Here is a 22623-nt window from a genome sequence, read left to right on the forward strand (position 1 = left end):
TATAAATTCCTTTCTCCTGACATCTATAAATCCAAAATTAAATCTTTTCCTTCTTTCTCTCTGATGTGGATGCTATATAAGTTTCAGGAAATTGTTGTTCAAGGCTTGAGTTAATTAAGAACTCTGGTTCTATGCTGAATCATATATTTAATAAACCTAGGTCTTACCTCCTATGTCTCTGTGTACTGATAGTTCTGATTGGCAACAGTATGTATCAACGAATATTTACATATCAATACATAAAGACTTGATGCAAAAATATAATAAGAGCTATTCCCCAATAGAACAAAAGATATGAGTAGACAGCTCTCAAAAAAGAAGAGAACACAAGCTATCAACTACCATATGAAAAAATATACCAAATTACTAATAATAAGAAAAATGCGAATCAAGACAACTTTGAGATTCCACAACATCAAACTGACAAAAATGGAAAATGACAATTGTTGAAGGGACTGTGGGAAGATAGGCCTATTAATGCACTGTTTATGGAGCTGTTGTCCACATATTCTGTAATTTAGAATTATGCCCCGAAGTCATTAAACGGTGCGTACCTTTCAACCAGAGATATCACTATTTAGGTATATGCCCCAGAAGTAAAAAGCAAAAAAACACAACAAACAGGGACCCACAGATAGCCTTGTAAATCAACCAGATCTGTGAAAACAAACAAACAAAAAACCAAAACTACTTACAGTAGACTTTTAAGTTTAATCTGCATTATTATTACTTTCTCCAACACTTTTAATGTAGACAATCAACAAAAACAATAAATCCAGCCCTGACTGGTAGTTTGACAATTTCTGAGGTATAAATGATCACACTGAAAATTTAACAATTGGACCTCAAGAGCACACCCCTGAAAAGGACTCATATCACAATACTAATATCAGTGCTTTTTGTTGCAGCAAAGAACTAGAAACAAGACAGTAGCCTATCAATTGAGGAATAGTTCCACAAATTATGGTATGTAAATGTAAAATGCAATATTACCGTGCTTTAATTATGAAAGAGACCAGTTCAAAGAAGCCTGGGAAGACCTGTATGAACTAATGTAAAATGAAGTGAGCAGAACCAAAATAATTTACATAATGGCAATACCGCAAAGGAAAACCAACTTTGAAAGACATAAGAATTGTTAACAATGCAATGACCAATCATTACTTCAGAACACTGATGATGAATCCCTCCTCTTGACAGAGGTGATGGATTAGAGGTGTAGAACTGAGACATATTTTCAGCCATGGCCAATATGCGAATTTGTTGTTTGATTATGCTGATTTATTATAAGAGAGAGGTTTTTATCTTGGGGGGTTAGGGAGGATTATGGGAGGCATGGAGGGTAGTGATAGTAATAGAAAAAAAAGACATAGTGAAACTTTTTTTAAAAGACAGAAGAAAGCAAGATATTCAGAAGGTGATGCAGACAAGCAGGGCAGTGATGAAACTACCATGTTAAATTGAATACATACTTCAGAAAAACAAGCTATACTAATGGAAACTCATGGTTTCCTATACAATATTCTTTTTCCATTCTTTGTATATGGAAATATTTGTGCTTGTTGATTTTTGTTGAGTTCCTAATAAATTTTAAAAAACGAAGTTTTAAAAGTGATATAATATTCAAATATGCAAATGGCTGGGATTGCATCAATGTGGACATTCCTTCCAAAAATGCAGATAGCAAGCCGTCCATGTCTTCCTTTCTGCGTATGTGATTCTTGCTAATGTGTCCCCCCGATTTATCACAGGAAATCTGCACATACTGGGAAATTTCATATTCTCTTGACATTTCAAGGAGTCCAGTGAAGTGCATGGGCTGTTAGTAATCCTTCCCTCTCATCATGTGACCAGCCTATCTTCATTTTGAGTCATATATTTCTTTTAGGGACTCCTTTATTCTAAGCATACTTTGTAGTTATTTGTTACATTATGCCCTGCTCACACCCACCGTGCACCCCTCAATTGCCCTCTGTTATACTCATTTTTAATTCCTCAGCGGCTATAATGTTCCCTGACTTAGCCATACAATGCTACCTGAAACATACCTCCATTAAAAAGATAAACCTCTGCTTCAGAAAAAAAAAAAAAGGTTTGAGGGCCATAAAAGTCTTCTAAACTCCCCAAGACAATCCCATCTTCTTTCCTCTTCATGTTTAACTTGGGGCATAACTCATTGTCTACTTGCAGAGTCTGTCCAAGATGCATATATTCAAGTGAGCTCTATGGGTCGTTCATCTAACTTTGTCACAATCCGGACAGTAGGTAGTTTTCACCCACTTTTTACATGTAGATGGTTAGGCCTCCCTCTTTTGAGAGGTTATAGGTTTTATCCAGGAGGCTCTGCTATGTGCTGCGGCTTGATGCTATTAATACAATATTATCTGCAAACAGGAACATCTAGAGGACATCACCATCCAAAGGAGCTCCTTTAGCTTGGACTATGGTATTCAGAGAGCGGTGAACACATTTGATGAATGTACATCTCCCTATTTTATGTCCCACCTCACATACATGATCAGAAATGTCATTGAACAAGGTTATATAACTTTCAAGAAATCTTCCATAGTTTTGATGTGTGCATGAGACATACCTTGATGACGTACTCTACCAAATCAAATGCTTTTTAAAAGTCACTAATGAACACAGTAAGATTTTGCCTGCTCCACTTTTGTCAGTTATGTGATGACTAAGATTTGGTCTACTGTGAAATGCTGCATGTAAAGCCTTCCTGTTCCCTACTAACACCTTGGATGTAAAAGATATCATCCAGAAAATGTATGCCACAAGTCATCATGTTCACATAAAGAGGAAAGAACAGCCAGAGAGAGCCCAATTGTTACACTGGTACCAACAAAATGTTAAAATGACTTTAGAGAAAGGTCCCCAGAATGAGTAGGCTTCTAACAGATGGTTTAGGTTAGGGTATGGACAAGAATTGCACAGGATAGGAAAATGCAGGATTGTAATCTGCACTATTGTAGAGTACCCTTATCTAGAAAGGGAATTCCTGAAAAGGAATTTTAAATATAATTTAATCCAATCCCTTTATTTTACAGATGAAGAAACTGAGGCACTTAACTGAGAGGTTAAATGACACAGCTAGCTAATAAGCAACAATCCTGAGAATGGAACCTGTGTCCTTGGCTCAGAATTTATCCCTCATTACTGTACTATGCTGTGTCATCAGTATGACCATAGGTAATGGAAACATGGAAGTATTTTGAAAAAAGAGGTTATGGATTAGCAGAGAAGAGAAAGAAGACATTTTAAGCAGTGGAACTGGCTTCCATAAAAGCTCAGAGGTGGGAAGGCGTGAAGTGTGCAAGGCGGTATAATAGAAAGAATTAGGAGTCGAGACTACATGTACCCTAATCTGTTTCCTTATGGCAAAATGTGTTGAAGTATATGAACTCTACGTCTGTTCCAGCTCTGACAACTGAAGTCAGCTTAGCTTGACAAAAGCAGAGGCCAAGTTGGGCAGTAATGAAAAAGAAGATGAGAGGGACCCCCTTAGCAGGTAATCTTTTTATTCCATCAGCAGCTCTGCTTGGTGCCGAGGTGCTCTCCCAGCATAAGCTCATCACTCTGTAGCCTGACTCAGTGTTTGATACTTCACACTTCTCTCTCCCGTTGCCTCCCCTCTCTGACAGGAGGGCTAGAAGCAGAGCAATGAGCTCCCCCCAAAGCCTCCTTTGCAGAGGGCTTCATTGCAGGTTACTTCATTTTCTACCACTGACTCTTCTTGTTTTCCAGATTCCACTAACATCATGTCCCTGTGCTAGGTACCCCTGAGGCTCCCTTTCAGCTTCCTTTTGTGTACTGTCTTCCCTTATGAGAAAGTAAGCTCCTTGAAGGCAGGGACTGTCTTTTTCCTATTTGTATTCCTAGTGCTTAGTACAGTGCCTGGCACATATAAATGGTTAATAAATATTTACTGATTTGAATAATAAATACTTAATGCTTATTGAAATGGAATGTATATGTATGATACTGAAAAGTTTGTTCTAATATTATTTCATTTTCTTCCTCACTGCTAATCCTACAAGATGGGTAGATTAGAAATTATTTCCCCATTTTACTGAAGGGGGAACTGAGAAATATTAACAATTAAGTGATTTGCTGAAGGATCACAAAGCAAGCAGGCAATAGGGAGTCACTCAGTTATGTCCTGGGGGGTTACATACATTGGAAACTGAAGATTATTCTTGCAGTTATATGTTAGATAAATTGGAACAGGGAGATCATATGAGAGGCTGATACACTAGTCCAGGCACAAGAACTGAGTAACTGGCTGCTGGCTTCACCTCTACCCAAGGCAATAGGGGGTCTACAACTTTCCTGATAGCCTGGAATGATCTCCTAATTTTCATAAAAGCCTCAAGGAACATTTTATTCCCATAGCATATCTGCTTCCTTCCTTTCCATCAGACTTAATACCAGAGGTTCACTGGTACCCAGCTAAAGAGCAAGGATACAACTGGGGGTTGTACCCCTGGGCCTGACATACTGGGTCAAAAATACAAAGAGAAAAATTTGTTGCAGGGTTGGTTGTAGCTATCAACAGCCTTCATTCAGGAAAAATGAGGGTACCAGGTCGGATTTAAAAGGTTTACTTAAACTGCTACTAATGCCTTTGGTATACATCAAATTTCTTAGTCATCAGTCAACATTTCCTCTTTCCTAAAACAGAAAAAAAGTCTAACAGATAAAATATTTTATTTTTAATTTCTATGCCAATAAACCCTATGAGTAAAAAGATAACAGGTCCTTCCTATTGCAAATAAGACAGCTATTAGGTTTCCTCATCTCTCCCAATCTGTATTCCCTAGTGTCTCTGAAATTCCAAGATGCATGGAATATCCTTCTAACTCAAACCCCTGTAGTATGAATACCCACGTCCTGAGGGAAGGGATATGGGATGGGGTGAAAACAGAGGCTAAGATAGGTAAGCACTTTTTATCAAGTGTCTGCAGTGCTCTCTGACCTCTCTCTGAGTTGCTAGAGGGCAACAAAAGGGAATGAATGGTCTTTCCTGGAGTAGAAGTATGGCCCATGGCAAAGATTTGAGCTTGGCTGAGATCAACTTCCCCTTCTCAGCTGGGATGAAGGATCCAGGTGTGAGGTTTGAGACAGAAAGACTTATGGGGGCTCAGCTGAAGGTTAGTGTCTCTGCATCTCCAGCCTGGGAGGTGGGATTGGATGGAGGAGTGCCTGCTTTATTTCCTTCAGCCAAGGCTTTGAAATGCTAAGGAAAGAAAAAATAAGAGAATATTAGAGATATGCCAGTAACTCATCACTTCATTCTCAAAAGAATTCTTTGGTGATGTCTTACAAAATCAGCCAGACGTTTGTTTCAAACTCTGTTACAAAAGAACTCCTTTCTTATTTCCTGCCTTGTTTCAGCATCTATCACTTGCTTTCCTCTCTGACTTCTGGCTAAGCTTTACCTGATACACCCCTCTATTTTCTTCCTCTAACGCCCTCTACTGCTCCTTCTTGGCTGGTCTCTGTTCTTTTGTGTTTGGATTAATTACTAGGCTGGGCCTAGATGTGTACACTCATCCTCTACTGTCACAGCAAACTCTTATGGAGATAACTGTACATGAAGCACTGGGTCTTTGCTGCCTTGTAGTTCTCTCCACAATAGTATCATCAGCTGGTCCTTGGTGCTATGCTTACCTGGGAGTTCTTGAACTCAGAGTACAGGGAAAATAGCAGGTGAAGGGACTGAATCCGGCTCTTGTAGATGGGAATGTCCAGGATAGCTAAAATAAGAAATCGCTGGGAATAGGATCAAACTCAATTCTGGAAGTCATAGGATATTTATCCATTTAACTCAGAGGATGTCGTGCCATCTACACTGATGATACCTTCTTCTCCCCATTTGGAACAGCATCCTCTGGACCAGACCTCTCAAGATCATATTCCCCTTCTTAGGGGAGTTAATTCACTCAGCTCTGGAACCCTACTTGAGGTGGGGGTAAGGGGATGGGCATCAGACCTGTGCTGTCTGGAGAGTAAGTACAGACTCACCTAACTTATTATGTCCTCCCATCTCTAGATGAGCCTTCATATCCATCAGGCCATTGTGCCATCTACCCTACCATTCCACTCCTTTCTATCTCCTACCCCCAGCTTTCCACCTCTTGCTGGGAGAACAGTGATTATGGCTTCTGGTAAGGATGTGACAGCTGATTACCCTTCAGGCCCTTTCAACATTCCTGAGATTCTCCAGACTCCATCTCCTTTCCCTGCACACCACTACCCTTTATGTGGTTTCTCCCCTTATTAGAATGTAAGTCTCTTAAAGGCAGAACTATCTCACTTTTGATTCTGTATCCCTAACATCAAGCACCATGCCTAGCATACAACAGGCACCTGATAACTTTTTTTTTCATTTATTCATGTTCCAGGACATTCATTATTCTTCTTGGAGGGGAAAATTCCTTTTCTTTTTTTTTTTGTGAGACATGTGGGGTTAAGTGACTTGTCCAGGGTCACACAGCTAGTGAGTGTTACATGTCTGACGCCAGATTTGAACTCAGGTCCTCCTGACTCCAGGGCCAGTGCTCTATCCACTGTGCCGCCAAGCTGCCCCCAAAATTCCATATATTTTGAAGAACTTAACCATTTTATGACTTCTATGACTCCAGAAGAGATGGATTTCAGAGGCTGGAGCAGGATGGGGTGGAGGGGGTGGGGTGGGAATCACTCTCTTTTAACCAAACAGCATCTAGGCTCAACTCCAAATGACACATAGGTAACAGACAATAGTTTGTAGGGGTAAGATGTTATTTTCCACAGGTAGTACTAGCCCTTCATTAAGGGTTGGGAATTTCTGAAATTTTGGTGTGAAAAAAACAAAAGCTACAGAAACTGGAGTGAGAGGATAGTGGAAACTTACCACAAATCATATCAATGTATTCTGCCAGGCTACAATCAATGTCAGCTGTGGGAAGGCTCACCTAGAAATAGAATGGAAGGTGGAGGATGAGTCAAAGGACTGAAGCTTGGGGAGACTGCTGCTCTCAATGATGGCCAGTGACCTCCAAATAGGTAAATCCAATGGCTTTGTTTCAGTCCTTATCCTCATTGACCTCTCTGTAGCTTAGGACACTTTTGATACCTCCCTACTGCTGGATATTCTCCTGCCTCTTGGCTTCAGAAGACACCAGTCTCCTGTGGAGTAGGGTCTAACCATAGGTTTCCCACCCCTGGCCTCTATCCCTACTTCTCTAACCACTCCTTCACTGACTCTCCATCTCTCTATCTAAGCACTTCATATAAGTGTTTTTTTTAAGACTCTCTCCTTTAATGAATCTAAAATAACACTACTAATGACCAAATACAGTCCTGTTAGCACATATCCCACTCCCTCAGTACATTATGATTTTACCCACCTTGCCTAAAAGCTCCTCAAATTCTGGGGACCACTCCTGCATCAGAGTGTCAATGTCTGGCATGGGCCTGGAAGGGCAAAGACAAATGTCAATAAGATGCAAAAACTGATGACATCAGATTTGTGTCTAACAGAAGAAAAAGATATCAAGAATCTTCCCCTTCCAATACTACCCTTTGCTCAATCCCAGAGGAAGATTCCTCAAATGGAAACATATTAATTTTACCCAAGATTTAAAGAAGACCTGAGTTTTGGTTCCAATGTTAATTTAATTCAATTCAACAAGCATTTATTAAGTAGTTACTATGTGCTAGGTTCAAGGGATACAAAAACAAAAAGAAAAATAGGATCCCTTCCCCTCAAGGAGTTTAAATTCCACCAACATGTTTACAACATCTTAAGTTAATAAGTAAATAAAAAATAACTTAAGGAAAGAGAGAGCACTGACAACTAGGAAGATCAGAAAAGGCTGAGGCAATGGGACACCTTGAGGAAGAAACCAGAGGCAGCAGAGCAAGTAAAACTACCACTACTACCTTGACCACAATCTCCTCTTCAATTCCAGTAGTCAGCCCATAACCCTGAATCTGAGAGCCTTAGGAATAGCAGTGGCCCCTAGACCACTGGTCTTTGCTTTTGGCCTGGGCCTTCCAGCCATCATTTAGGGAAACAATTACTGTAGAGAAGGGTCCTATCTTCCTTGCCACCAAAAGCTAACCAACTGACACTAATACGTAGGTAGGCCTAAGAGCACCCCTAGACCAGATCCTGCTTTCAGACCAGCCCTGAAGTCATCATTTTGGGAAGCAACCCCACTGGAGATGTGGCTTGGCAACTGCTTCTGCAGGTCCTATAGCCACAGCTACTGAAGACCCAAAAAAGAAAACTCTCACCATCAAATTAGCACTGTCAGATGATTCAACATCAGAAAATGATATGATTTTATCAGTGGAAACATTAGTGAGGAAGATATGTTACCATTTCTTTGCTGCTGTACTCTATCTTGACTATCTGTACTTTCTATCTGACTTGCATGTTAAAACTTCTATAGGCACTCTTTTCCTCCACCATCAGAACGTGAGTTCCTCGGCTCACACCCATCAGACTGGCAAAAATGACAAAAAAGAAAGTGACAACTGGCAGAGGAGCTGTGGGAAAACAGGTGCATTAATGCACAGTTGGTAGAGGTGTGAACTGGTCCTGCCACTCTGGAAAACAACTTTGAACTACGCCCAAAAAGCTATTAAACACTCTGACCCAGAGATACAACTACTAGGTCTATAATCCATAGACAGCAATGAAAGAGGAAAAGGTCTCATATGTACAGAAATATTTGTAACAACTCTTTTTATGATGGAAAAGAATTGGGAACTGAGAGGATGCCCATCATTTGGGAATAGTTAAACAAATGATGCTACATGAATAGAACGGAATGTTAATGTGCTATAAGAAACAATGACATGGATGGTTTCAGAGAACCCTGGGAAGACTTGTATGGACTGAGGTGAGATGAGCAGAACCAGAAGAACAATTTATACAATAATAAGAATACTGTAAACACAAATAACTTTGGAAGACTTAAGAACTCTGACCAATGCAATGGCCAACCTTGATTCCAGAGGAATGATAATGAAATATGTTATCTAGCCTTCTTGATAGAGAGGTGATAAAGTCACGGTACAGAATGAAACATATGTATGTATATATACATAGACACACACATGTCATGTATATGTATATATACATAAATATATATGTATATATACATAAATATATATGTATGTATGTATTAGAAATGGCCAATGTGCTAATTTTAAAACATCTTTCCACTTGTATATTTGTTACAAAAGGTTTTTTTTCCCCCCAATCGGGGCAGATGGTAGAGGAAAAGATTTTTGTTAATTGAAAAAAATTAAAATGAATTGGAAGTCAAAAGAACACCATGCTTTTCTTCTCTCAGCAGAGGTGTAGGTGACTACAGATGGAAATTAGTGTACGTGATCAGACTGCTATGTCAGTTGGCTTTGGTTAGATATTTTTCTTTGGTGCCTGGCATATAGTTGGTACTTATAAATATTCATTGAATTGCATTGATTGAACCCCATGCCTACTCTCTGCATAAAGGTATGAGGATTGCCAGAACACAGACTAGAAGACTACTTTGGGAAGGAAAGGGAATCCTGACCTGGTATAGTGGACAGTAGCTGGGGGTTTGGAACGGTGGAGCTCTGAGATGCTCTCTATCCATGTGTCAATAGCTTTGGGATTCTTTTCTGCATCCTCTAGGCTCTTTACCTTCATTTGTTGCTAGAAAAAGGAGGTAAAAGTTGAAGTTACAGGCAATAGTTGTCTCCCTCAAAGCCACAACTTTTGCTGAGTAGTAAGGGCAGCTGATGAAAAGGGCAAATATGTAAACAGCCAAAGTAAATTCGTAGGATACCCTCTTGAGATCCTTTTTTTTTTTTGGCAAGGCAATTGAGGTTAAGTGACTTGCCCAAGGTCACACAGCTAGTAAGTATCATATGTCTGAGGCTGGATTTGAACTCAGGTCCTCCTGACTCCAGGGCCAGTGATCTATGCACTGCACCACCTAGCTGCCCCTCGCCTTGAGATTCTTGTTGAAGCCAGTGCTAACCAACCCAGGGGCAGTCAGTCAATTCTGTGAATGCCCACTGGGCTCTCAATCCTTCAGCACTATAGGCTGGGAACCCTTCCAGGCCTGTGCCTTACTGTGATGTTGTGCTGCTTGGAATTCTCTGTCAACCACAGGGAAAGCACTGTGGGATCAGACTGCTTTGTCGAGGGTTCGTCCAATACCAACAAGCCCAGGTTGTCAGGCTTCCCATCAGGACGTGGCACCTGACGTAGAGAAGAAAGAGGAGGAATGGTAACTAGCCAATAGGCACAGGGAGTAAACATATTTTCAAAAAGCTGATGGAGAAAGACTCAGGTTATCATCATCATTATCAAGTAACAGACTGTTTTTGTATGGTGCTACTGAAGATATTATACAGAGAGAACTACACATACACAATTCCTTTTACAATTTAACAGACTCAGCAATACACATATATAAGTAAAGGACATCAACATAACAAAAGTAGGATATGTATGTCTGTGTGTATATATGTACATATATGTATATATACATATACACACATACACTATATATATACACACCTACATATAGCATTACATATCAGCAATAAGTGAAATTTGAGGTGAACAGCAAAAATAAATGGAAGTCACTCTGTCCATTATTGGAATATAGCGTGTGTACCAGAGGAAACAGCGAAAAAACATTCTAATTCTAGTCAAAACAGAGTCAGGAAAATTATCAGTTCTTGCTAGATCAGTTTAGGTTGGTTTCTTGGAGAAGTGGATTTTGAGATCAACCTGAATGGTGGAAAAAGAATAGCTTGATTAGCAGACAAAGACAGGGATAGGAGATTTAGGCTTCTGAACCTTAGGCTACCAAAATAATTACTACTGATTGGATGCAATGAAGATATCTGAGATGGACAAAATCATGGGAAGAGATTTTTCAACTGTACCTTTAAGAAGGCATCAATATCCCCAACAGCTGGGATAAAGTCTGGAATGAAAGGTTTCAGTTTGTGGTCCAGATCAATCAGTTGGGGTGTATACCTAAGAGACACCATCAAAGGAAGGTAGAGAAATAAACATAAGCAATTAACTAACATTAGTAAATCATAAAACTTTAGAACAGGGGTTCCTAACCTGAGGTCCATGAATCTGTTTTCTAAAAATATTTTGATAACTATACATTAATAATGCATAATATAACTGGTGTCCTTTATAATCTTATGTATTTAATTGCATGCATTTAAAAATATTATTCTGCAAAGGGGTCCAGACCCCTTCTGCCAAGGGAAGCCAAAGGAGTCCAAAACATAAAAAAGATTAAGAACCCCAATGCTCTGGAAGGATGAACTCCCTTAGGAATGGGGAGGAATCTGGTGATAAACTGGTTACTTACCTAGTGATATACTGGAAGAGCTCTTTAATCTCAGCAGAGACTGGTAAATGCTCATAATCTGCAGGGTCATAGGCACTGAAGGAAAGAATGAGATATTCAAGACTAGCATGGAGGAGTGGTGGGATATGCTGCTCTCTAACTACAAAGCACTGGACTCCTAATCTAGCCACTGCTTCAACTGGTCCTTCCATCCTTGGGTGGGTCTGCAAGGCTGTTCTAAGACTGACTCTGCAGAGGATGAAGCATGCCTTCTGTCTCTTGGCAGAGAGGTGACGGACTATCTGTGCAGAATGAGACATATACTTCAGATATGGCCATTATGTTCATATGTTGATCTGTTTTGTTTGCCTACACTTACTTGTTATGAGAAAGCTTCTATGGGGGACGGAGAGGGCAGTTAGTGGGAAGTGAGACAGATGCAAAAAATAATAACAATTTAAAAGCATATAGACAGTTTTGACCATTCACATATAGATTATTCATTTTGTTAATTATCCATAGTGAATAGTTAATGATAGCTGTTTTTTTCCCTTTATGAAATATGCTTCTAGATCACTTCACAGACAATTGTGTTTTCAGGGACTGCAAATTCCTTTGAACAAGAACACAGACATACCAATATACAAAGAATGAAAAAGAGGATTGTATGTGACACTGTGAATTTGTTACCTGCAATTTGCTTTATTTAAAGTATATGTTAAATTTAATAAGGTAGCAACAAAATTGCCCTGTTTGTTTCCCTTTCTAAACTTTTTTTTTCTTTGTATTCTTTATGATTTAGTGATCTTCTTTTCACACCTTTAACCTGATGTCTTTCCAGGTCCTGAAGAGGAGAAGGCACAATAATTTTGAGAGGATATTTTCCTCTGGCTTAGGTATTAGCAATAGGGAATCTTTCCTTACCCTTCCAAAGGGGCACCATGCTCTTCATCATCATCATCTTCATCAGAGTCAGTTTCAGATGAATCATCATCTTCCTCTTCATCCTCATTCTCACTGAAGCCACGCTGAGTGGCCATCTGGGTTGCCTTTTTCTTCTCCTGAGTAGGAGCAGACAGAGAGAAGATTAGAGAACTTGCAGCAAAGGCCTTATAGTATTCACTTCTCTCTCTCCTCCCTCTAAACGCTGTCCTTCCCCCCTTCCCCGCCCCCCAACACCAAATCACCAGGGGAAGGAAAGAACTCCCTGGAGAGGGCTGAAGGAAGGACTCAGGTTCTACTCTGTCTCTTGCTCTAACCAGGGTCCCCACTTTTCACTGCTATTTTCCATTCCTTTTCTGGGATGTGGGGGTGGGGCAAAGATTCTAACAACTATGTTATCCACATTTGTTATTCAGGAGCTTCCAAGAGCCCCAAGCAAATTTTATTTAGCTTTAGCCAATTTTGTATCTGAATCCTGACCAGCAGGTTCCAGAAAATGTAGATTTTTCAGTTCAGTCACTTGTTCAGCTACTTCCCTTCTAGTTGATGTGCTTAACCTATCCATACTTCCCTTTTCTCTCCCCTTAAGTAATTAAATGCACAAACTTAAATGCTCTATCCCAACATCACAGATTGTTTGCTCCTTGGCATTGCCACCTACCTTTCTGAGCTTCTGGCTCCCTATATACCATCCCACCCTGTCAGGTCCACGGGAAGGGGCGTGGTGGCGCTTGGGGCTTGCAGGGGCAGGAGGGGCAGGGTCCGAGTCTTTGTCTCTGTGGCCTGGGGGCTGTGGGATGCCCTCCCTTGGGACCTGAGGGATGACCATTCAAATAGCCCTCTTTAAAAGTAGGTTTTGAAATCTCAGTTTCCGTAGGCTTATATTGAGGTTAACTGCTGTATGGATCCAGTCTGTTTTTAATTAATTAATCTCTTTCTTTGACTGTGAAGTACCTATTGGCACATAAAATTGTGACATATGTTACAAAACAACATAAAAACTGCTTTTGATTTGGTTTTCCTTTATAAATGATAAAAACAGAAATACAAAACACATTAACTAACTAAGGCTTATTCTAATCAAGCAGCGACTAGCATGACAGCTAATGGCACAGTAGAGCCCATTCTGTTACTGTGCCCCAGTGGTCTATAGTTACTTAGAACATTCTAATATATATTTTTTCTACTTCTTTACTTGCTAAATTTTCTCTTAGGTACATAGATAACAATTTCAGGGTAAGGGAGAGGGAAGACTTATGGAAAATTGGTTCTGCTGTTTTTACAACTACTAAAAATAGACACTGTAAGCTGCTTCAGGGTGCACATTGTATTGGAAAGACAACAGAGCCTAAAACATTCATTTAGTGTTAACAGACAAGAGGAAGGAAGGTAATCCAAAAACTGGGTGACTGTCTTAGGAAACTTGGTCATTTCTCTTGAGTCCATCTCTCCAAACTTATGTGCTTTATCCAAGTCCTTTAATCTGTATTAATACTTGTTATAGATTCCACATTTCAGGGCAAGAAAGACCTGGTGACTTTGTAAGCAACAGAAGAATGTCTAAAATGTACCTTTTGATTGCAATTTTTAAAATTTCCCCAAATGTCTTCACAGTGCCACAATCTAATAAATGTAAAACCCCAAACCAAAAAAATTAAAAATTATGGTTTCATGGCTATACTGTCACTATATAGTTGCCATACACTCCTTGAAGTTAAAGCAGATGGTGGAACCATCTTGAACCATACTGAAATTTTCTCCTTTATGTAATTTTATGAAATCTGCTTTTGAAATGACATATTGCTAAAAGTTTTTTCACAAAAATTCTTTACTACTTTACCTCTGTATATCCTGCTCAACGGAGGCATTAACAATAAACACTGAGGATCATCTCCTAAACATTAATACATAAATTGTTTAAGTAAGGTTATCCCCAATTCCTAAAGTTGAATCAAATCACAGGGTAGATCTGTCCTCCTGTTGCTTCCCTATCTTCAAGAGAAACTTGATATTCATCTATTTTTCTTGAATCTGAATATAATAATTTTCTAAACTCTAAGTATAATAGGCAAAGAGGTATCTGGACTCAGTGGCTCCAAACTAAAGAACTTTTCCATCAAGTAAGGTTATCTTCACATACTCTTCTCCTTTTGTCCAAGCTGTATGAAATTTTTCACCAAAAATTCAACTGTAATTTTAGGCTTTTGTTTCCCATAATTATGTTTTATAAAATTCTCTTTTCAAGGCACTTTGCCTTTGATTCCCTACCCTGCCTCAAAAGGGCAATCAATAAATGCTGACAAATATACTGGTGTTACTTTACAGTGAGCAATGGACTATCAAAGCAGAAATCTCAACATAAGCTGTGAGTTAGCACGTACCTTGTTGCTCTCCTCTTCGTATTCATCACTGCTGTTGTCAGCCATGGTTTTGGGAGGGAGGCGTGCAGACCGAGGAAGTCCTAAGAGTAAGAAAAGTAAAGATATTTTAATATCCACCCTCCTCAAACATCACTTAAGATGTATTAAGATTCAATCAATGTGGAATAAAGATTGGGAATAAAGTAAGGATTCCTACTCTTCCCACTACTACTTGATATAGTTCTGGAAATGATAGCAAATTAAAGGTATAAAGATAAGTAAAGAGGATATAAAATTATCTCTATTTGGTGATGGTATACTTGGAAAATGCTAGGGATTAAGCAAAGATATTAAACGAAACAACAGCTTCAGCAAAGTTTCAGGCTGCAAAATAAACCCTAAAAAATCAACAGTACTTTTATATAATAATAACAAAACCCAAGAAGCAAAAATAGAAAGTGAAATCCCACTCCAAATAACTACAAAATGCATAAAATATCTGGAGATCAATCTATCAAAGCACACAAGAGACTTGTATAGATTCAATTACAAAGTGCTCTTTAAAGAAACAAAGAACAACTTAAATAGCTGGAGGAATCAGTGCTCATGGCTAGGCTATGCCAACATAATGAAAATGACAATATTTCTGAAGTTAATTTACACTTTTAATGCTATACCAATCAAATTACCAAGAGGTTACTTTATAGAACTTGGTAAAATAATAACAAAATTTGTTTAAAAAAAGATCTAGAACATTAAGGGAAATTATGAAAAAAAAATAGAAATGAAAAGGGAAAGGTACTTCCAGACCTCAAACTACATTATATAGCAGCAGTTATCAAAACCATCTGATACTGGTTAAAAAAAATAGAGCTATAAATATTGATAAACTTAACCCTTCCAAGCAATACAAGGATCTAAGACATCTCCAGAGGCCTCATGATGGAAAATGCTATCCACATCCAAAGAAAGAACTATGAAAGTTGAATTGCTATTTTTTTCTCTTCTGTTGAGTTTTGTTTCCTCTTTCTGATGGTTCCTCCTATTGGTTTTAATTTTTACTTACAACACCACCAATGTGAAAATATGTTTAATAGGAATGTAAATGAATAGCCTATATCAGACTGTGCGCCGTCTTGGGGGAGAGTGGTGGGGAGTAAGGGGGAGAAAAATTTTAAACTCAAAAACATATGGAAGTGATTACTGATAAATCAAAATAAATTAATAAAATTTTTTAAAAATAGAGCTATACTAATGGAATAGACTAGACAAGAGAGAATCAGAAACAACAGGATTCAATAACCCAGTGTTTGATAGAATGGAAAACATAAATTACCTGGGAAGAAACTCCTTATTTGATAAAAACTATTGGGAAAACTGGAAAGCAGGTAGGAATTAGGCTTAGATAAACACCTTAACATCATATTCCATAATACATTCTAAATGGACATGCAAGCTTAATATTAATGATCAGACTATAAAAAAATTAGAAGAGAAGTAGATTCATATACCTCTCAGATCTATGGGTAGGTGGTGTATTCTTAAGCAAACAAGAGATAGAGGTGATTAATTACAAAAGATAAAACTGATAACTTTGATTACATGAAACCGAAAACCTTCTGCACAGACTAATTAATGCACCTAGAATAGGAATGGAAGTGGTCAAATGGGGAAAAAAAATCTTTGTATCAAATTTCTTTGCTAAAGGTTTAGTATCTAAGACATATAGACAATAAATATTTATATATAAGATTAATAGCCATTCCCCCAAAAATAACTGGTCAAAGGATAAAAACAAATATTTCTCAAAAGAACTGCAAATTATTCACAACCATATGAAAGAATGCTCCAAATCATTAATAATAAGAAAAAAAGCACATCAAAACAACCCTAAGGTTTCACTTCACACCTTGTAAATTGGCAAAGACAAAAAATGGTAATAGTCAATTTTGAGAATTGTAGAATAACAGGTACATTAATATACTGTTGGTGAAGCTATGAAATGGTACAACCATTCTGGAAAGCAATTTAGAATTATGCCAATCAAGTGACTAAGATATCCATACCCTTTGAACCAGAGACTCAATTTACTGAGCTTATTCCCCAAGGAAGCTACAGATAAGAACAAAGTCCCTACATATACCAAAATATTTATACAGCACTTTTTGTGATAACAAAGTTTTGGAAACAAAGTAGATGCCCATCAGTTGGGGAATGGCTAAACAAATTGTGGTACATGAACGTAATGGGATATTGCTGTTGTTCAGTCACGTCTGACTCTTCGTGATCCTGTGTACTATAGCGTACTGTCCCAGTGGTTTTCTTGGTAAAGATATTGGAGTGGTTTGCTATTTCCTTCTCCAGTGGATTAAGAGACAGGTTAAGTGACTTGCTCCGGATCACACAGCTAGTAAGTGTCTGAGGCCACATTTGAACTCATATCTTCCTGACTCTAGGATCAGTGCTCTATCTACTGAGCCACCTAGCCGCCAGGATATTACTGTGCTGTTACAAATAAATGTGATGGGGGCAGCTAGGTGGGACAGTGGATACAGCACCGGCCCTGGATTCAGGAGAATCTGAGTTCAAAACTGGCCTCAGACACAATACTTACTAGCTGCGTGACCTTGGGCAATTCACTCAACCCCCACTGCCCAACCAAAAAAAAAAAAGAAATGTGTGTGATGAATACAAAAAAAGTATGAAAAAATTAACATGAGCTGATGCAGACTGAAGTCAACAGACAAGAAAACAATATACACAATAAATATAACAATATAAATAGAAAGAATAACCACATATTAAAAAATTTTTAAATGAATTAACAAAATTATAAAGATCAAGCATGACTTGAAAGAGATAAAAGAAAGATAATCCCAATCCACTCCTTGTGGAGATGGGAGATCCATAGGTGTTAAACATTGCACATATTTTTAGACTTCTTCAATGTACCAATCAATTATTTGTAAAAAGGGAAAAGAACCTATTTGTACAAAAACATAGCAGCTCTTTTTGTGGTGGCAAAGAACTGGAAATTGAGGGGAAGCCCATCAATGGTAGAATGGCCAAACAAGTTGTGGCATATGATTGTAACGGAACATTATTATACTATAAGAAATAATGAGCAGGCTGATTTCAGAAAAACATGGAAAGACTTACAAGAACTGATGCAAAATGAAGTGAACAGAACCAGGAGAACCTTGTATACAGTAACAGCAATATTTTATTATGAAGAACTGTGAATGACTGGTAATGGAATACTATTGTACTATAAGAAATGATGAGTCAACAACAAAAAAAGCAAAGAAAAAAATAAATGAGGAGGAGGATGGTTTCAGACAAACCTGGAAAAATGTATATGAACTGATGCAGAGTGAAGTGAGCAGAACCAAGAGAACACCAGACAATAACAGCAACATTGTAAGATGATCAACTGTGAATGAACTAGCTATTCTCTGCAGTACAATGATCCAAGAGAAAGAACTGATGGAGTCTGAATGCACACTATTTTTCACTTTATTTTTTTGTGGGGTTTATTTTCGGTCTGCATCTTCTTTCACATCATGACTAATACAGAAATATGTTTTGCATGATTGTAAATGTATGACCAGGGGTGAGGAACCTGCAGCCTCGAGGCCACATGTGGCCCTCTAGGTCCTCAAGTTCGGCCCTCTGACTGAATCCAAACTTCACAAAATAAATCCCCTTAATAAAAGGATTTGTTCTGCAAAACTTGGACTCACTCAAAAGGCCATACCCAAGGACCTAAAAGGCCACATGTGGCCTGGAAGCCTCAGGTTCCTCAACCTTGAACCTATATCAAATTGCTAATTGTCTCAAGGAAAAGGAAGGGAGAAAATTTAGAACTCAAAAAGTTTTTTTTAAATGAATGTCAAAAATTGTCTTTACATGTAATTGAGGGGAAAATAAAATATTAAAATACTATTTGTTATATGGGATGACTCTGGGAGGGGAGAGGAATGTACTTTTTAAAAAAACTTTTTAAAGTAAAAAAGCAAATGGCAAACAGCAAGCAAACAAGCAAACAAAAAACCCTAGGGGGAAAAAAACTCTGTTCCCTCCCATTCTCTTGGACGGTGTAGGCAGGCCCTGCTTGGTCCCATCCCTTCTGTTGTTAGCTGCTATTGCTGCTGCTTTTCTGGATGGGGTGGCTAAGGCTAGCCCTCACTGTTTGGCAGAATCTTTTGCTTCTGGGGTGGTTCATTTCTGGGTGGTTCACTGCAAGTTTTGCCCTTAGTCTGGTCTTTGTCTCTTTCTCCTTGCACAATTTCCAACCAGAAGTCAGCTCCATCCCCTGCTGTGGCCCTGATAAGCTCCAACAGGTTACCATAAATTGGGCTGATCGTAGGCCTCCTACAAGGCCCCCAGTGCTCATGCTGCCTGGCTCATTTACTGGCCCTGAGTCCCACATGCTCTGGCACGGGTTGACCACCAGCTGCACAACCCATGTCACCTGCTGTGGTTATGACACAGGCTTCCCAGGAACTGTGACTTCTGCTTCCCCTGGCATATACAGAGTGTATATGGGTTCCTGGCAGTCTTCTTACGGAGTCTTGTCCTATATGGGGAAGTTTATTGATATTTCTTTTTGATTTTCTTTATCAGTGCTCCATCTGGTACACTTTTACAACTCTGTTGGAGTATTCTGGGCATAGCTTGGCTTTTCTAGAATCTTTTACATCACCATCACAAAACTACTTTGCTAATCTTAAAGCACTATATAAACATGAATTATTATTCAAGTTTTGAAAAGTTGTAAAGGCAGCAGAGTAGCTAGAAGTAGTACAATGAAGAGCTCTTCCCCCAAACTCCACTAAATAGACCTAGAAAATGTACCAGACCAAATCCTGATGGAGAAATCCAAGAAGAAGTCATAATAAATCATTTTTCTACTTCAGATTGGCAAAAAAAGACAGAGAGATCTGGGGATACTAGGGACAAGGCCTAATACAGAGTATACCCCACAGGGAGTACAACAGTGCTCAGACAAAGTCTATGGATCGTGGTAAGCAGGGGCCCCATACCTATATGCGGCACTGTGACGAGAACAGATTCAAACTGGCATTGGGTAGGACATCCAGGGTGGACTGATGGAGGAGATGCACCTGCTCTCTCCTCCCTCCTTCCCCATTCTCTCTGTTTACTGACCTGTATCCTGAGAAAAGAACGAGTTCAGAAGCATCAGTAGCAGTGTGGCTCAGACCCTAGGAACACAGTGATGTAGTTCTGGCCTCCACCCCTGTCCAAAGCCTGCAGAGGTATAATCTGGGTAGGAATTTCAGAACAAAAGGGAACCTGTAATCCTATCACTCTGAACAAGCAAAGCTTCCCAGCTCGCTGACAGGGGCTAAGTCCAGCAGAAGTCTACTCAGACCCAAATCCAGTACACAAAACTACAGAACTCAGACTAGGGGGGGCAGCAATCAGACTTTAATCTGGTTCACACCCCTTCAGGAGCAATGAAATATATGTCCCAAGCCTGTACTGTCCCCAAGATTCTAGAACACAACACTCAATACTCCCAAGAAAGAATAGGACCAGTCCAGACCTTCCCTCCAGATATGCACAAAGCCTAGTCCTAACATCAAGTCTTAAATTAAGAAGTAGGCTGGTGAGCTAACATAATAAAAATGACAATTCTACCTAAATTAATTTACTTATTTAGTGCCATAAAAATCCAACTACCAAAAAAATATTTTATAGAGCTAGAAAAAATAATAACAAAATTCATCTGGAAGAGCAAAAGGTCCAGAATATCAAGGGAATTAATGAAAAGAAACACAAGGGAAGGTGGCCTAGCCTCACCAGATCTTAAATTGTATTATAAAGCAGCAATTATCAAAACTACTTGCTACTACTGGCTAAGAAGTAGAGTGGTGGATTAGTGGAATAGGTTAGGTACACAAGCCACAATAGTCAATGACTACAGTACTCTACTGTTTGATAAACCCAAAGACTCCAGCTTCTGGGATAAGAACTCACTATTTAACAAAAACTGCTAGGAAAAGTAGAAAACAGTATAGCAGAAACTAGGCAAAGACTAACATCTTACACCCTACACCAAGATAAAGTCAAAATGGGTACATGACTTAGATACAAAGGCTGATACTATAAACAAACTAGGAGCTCAAGGAATAGTTTACCTGTCAGATTTATGGAAAAGGGAAGAATTTATGACCAAATAAGATATAGAGAACATTATGAAATTCAAGATGGATGGCTTTAGTTACATTAAATTGCCAAGTTTTTGCACAAACAAAGCCAATGCAACCGAATTAGAAGGAAAGCAGAAAGCTGGGAAATAATTTTTATAACCAGTGTCTCTGATAAAGGCCTCATTTCTAAAATACATAGAGAACTGAGTCAAATTTATAAGAATATAAGTCATTCCCCAGTTGATAAGTGGTCAAAGAATATGAACAGATGAAGAAATTAAAGCTATCTATAGTCACATGAAAAAATGCTCTAAATCACTATTGATTAGAAAAATGCAAATCAAAACAACTCTGAGTACTACATCATACCTATCAGATTGGCCAACATGACAAAACAGGAAAATGATAAATGTTGGAGAAGATATGGGAAAATTGGAACACTAATGCATTGTTGGTGGAGTTGTGAACTGATTTAACCATTTTGGAGAGCAATTTGGAACTATGCCAAAAGGGCTATAAAACTGCATACCTTTTGACCCAATAATACCACTTCTAGGTTTGTATCCCAAAGAAATCATAAAAATTGGAAAAGGACACACATGTACAAAAATACTTATAGCAGCTCTTTTTGTGGTGGCAAAGAATTGAAAATTGAGGGGATAACCATCAATTGGGGAATGGCTGAACAAGTTGTAGTATATGAATGTAATGAAATACTATTGTGCTATAAGAAATGATGAACAGGCAGATTTCAGAAAAAACCTAGAAAGATTTACATGAACTGATGCTGAGTAAAGTGAGCAGAACCAGCAGAACATTGTACACAGTAACAGCCACATTGTTCGACGATTGACTTTGATAGACTTAGCTCTTTTCAGTAATGCAAGGATCTAAGACAACTCCATGGAACTCATGATGGAAAATGCTATCCACATCCAGAGAAAGAACTCTGGAGTCTGAATGCAGATGGAAGCATACCATTTGCTCTCTTTTTTTGTTGTGTTTCTTCTTTCTCGCAGTTCCTCCCATTGCTTCTGATTCTGCTTTACAACATAACTACTGTGAACATATGTTTAATATGAACGGATATGTAGAGCCTATATCAGATTGCACACTGTCTTGGGGAGGAGGGATGGGAAGGAGGGGGAGAAAATTTAAAACTCAAAATCTTAGGGAAGCGAAGGCTGAAAACTAAAAAAAAAATAATGAATGAAAAAAGGAAGTAGGCTGGAAGAATGAGCAAAAAAAAAAAAAAAGAATCCCACTATAAATTATGTGACTGAGACACTCAAAACACAAATCCAGGAGAAGAGAATGACTCCAAAACATCTATAAGCAGTCTCCAGGAAAAACACAGTGTTGGCAAAAATTCAGCTAGAATTACTGGAAGAGATGAAGTGAAAGTTAAAAATAAAAAGAGTTCAAAATTGTTTTTACAAAGGAAATGAGAGCACCTGAGGAAAAAATTGGGAAAGAAAGGGGAGCTATAATAGAAAGAAATGGAAAGAGAATTAACAGCCTGGTACAAGAGGTACAAAGCATGCCCAGACAACAAACTCCCTGAAAATTATAATGAACTAAATAGAAGTCAATGACTCCATGAGAGAAGAAAATATTAAAACAAAGTCAAGAGCCTGAAAAAAAGAAGAAAACGTAAGGCATCTCATATCAAAAAAGATTGAGAAGAAAAACTTTAAGAATCATTGGACCACCTAAATGCCATGACAAAAACAATAAGCCAGATCCAATAAGCCATTATATTTC

The 22623-nt window shown here is 38.6% G+C and overlaps 1 protein-coding gene across 4 annotated transcripts in view; it reads right to left on the reverse strand.

Annotated features, from left to right (window-relative positions):
- Positions 1 to 691: 691 nt before the first annotated feature.
- Positions 692 to 22623, reverse strand: part of IFT46 (intraflagellar transport 46) — a 31060-nt gene continuing 9128 nt past the window's right edge. For 2 of the 4 annotated variants that reach the window (XM_020984792.2, XM_020984789.2), the window contains exons 3-13: positions 14705 to 14784; positions 12985 to 13137; positions 12306 to 12442; positions 11403 to 11477; positions 10957 to 11050; positions 10133 to 10261; positions 9588 to 9709; positions 7404 to 7470; positions 6908 to 6968; positions 5683 to 5768; positions 692 to 5248 (exon numbers count right to left, since the gene is read on the reverse strand). In XM_020984792.2, the coding sequence (XP_020840451.1) occupies positions 5153 to 5248; positions 5683 to 5768; positions 6908 to 6968; positions 7404 to 7470; positions 9588 to 9709; positions 10133 to 10261; positions 10957 to 11050; positions 11403 to 11477; positions 12306 to 12442; positions 12985 to 13137; positions 14705 to 14784 (1100 nt within the window). In that variant the 3' untranslated portion in view covers positions 692 to 5152. The remainder of the gene's footprint in view (positions 5249 to 5682; positions 5769 to 6907; positions 6969 to 7403; positions 7471 to 9587; positions 9710 to 10132; positions 10262 to 10956; positions 11051 to 11402; positions 11478 to 12305; positions 12443 to 12984; positions 13138 to 14704; positions 14785 to 22623) is intronic. The other 2 variants (XM_020984791.2, XM_020984790.2) reach the window with 2 other exon arrangements.

The sequence above is a fragment of the Phascolarctos cinereus genome, unplaced genomic scaffold (assembly GCF_003287225.1).
Source record: "Phascolarctos cinereus isolate Bilbo 61053 unplaced genomic scaffold, phaCin_HiC Scaffold_726;HRSCAF=1367, whole genome shotgun sequence".
Lineage (NCBI taxonomy): Eukaryota > Metazoa > Chordata > Mammalia > Diprotodontia > Phascolarctidae > Phascolarctos > Phascolarctos cinereus.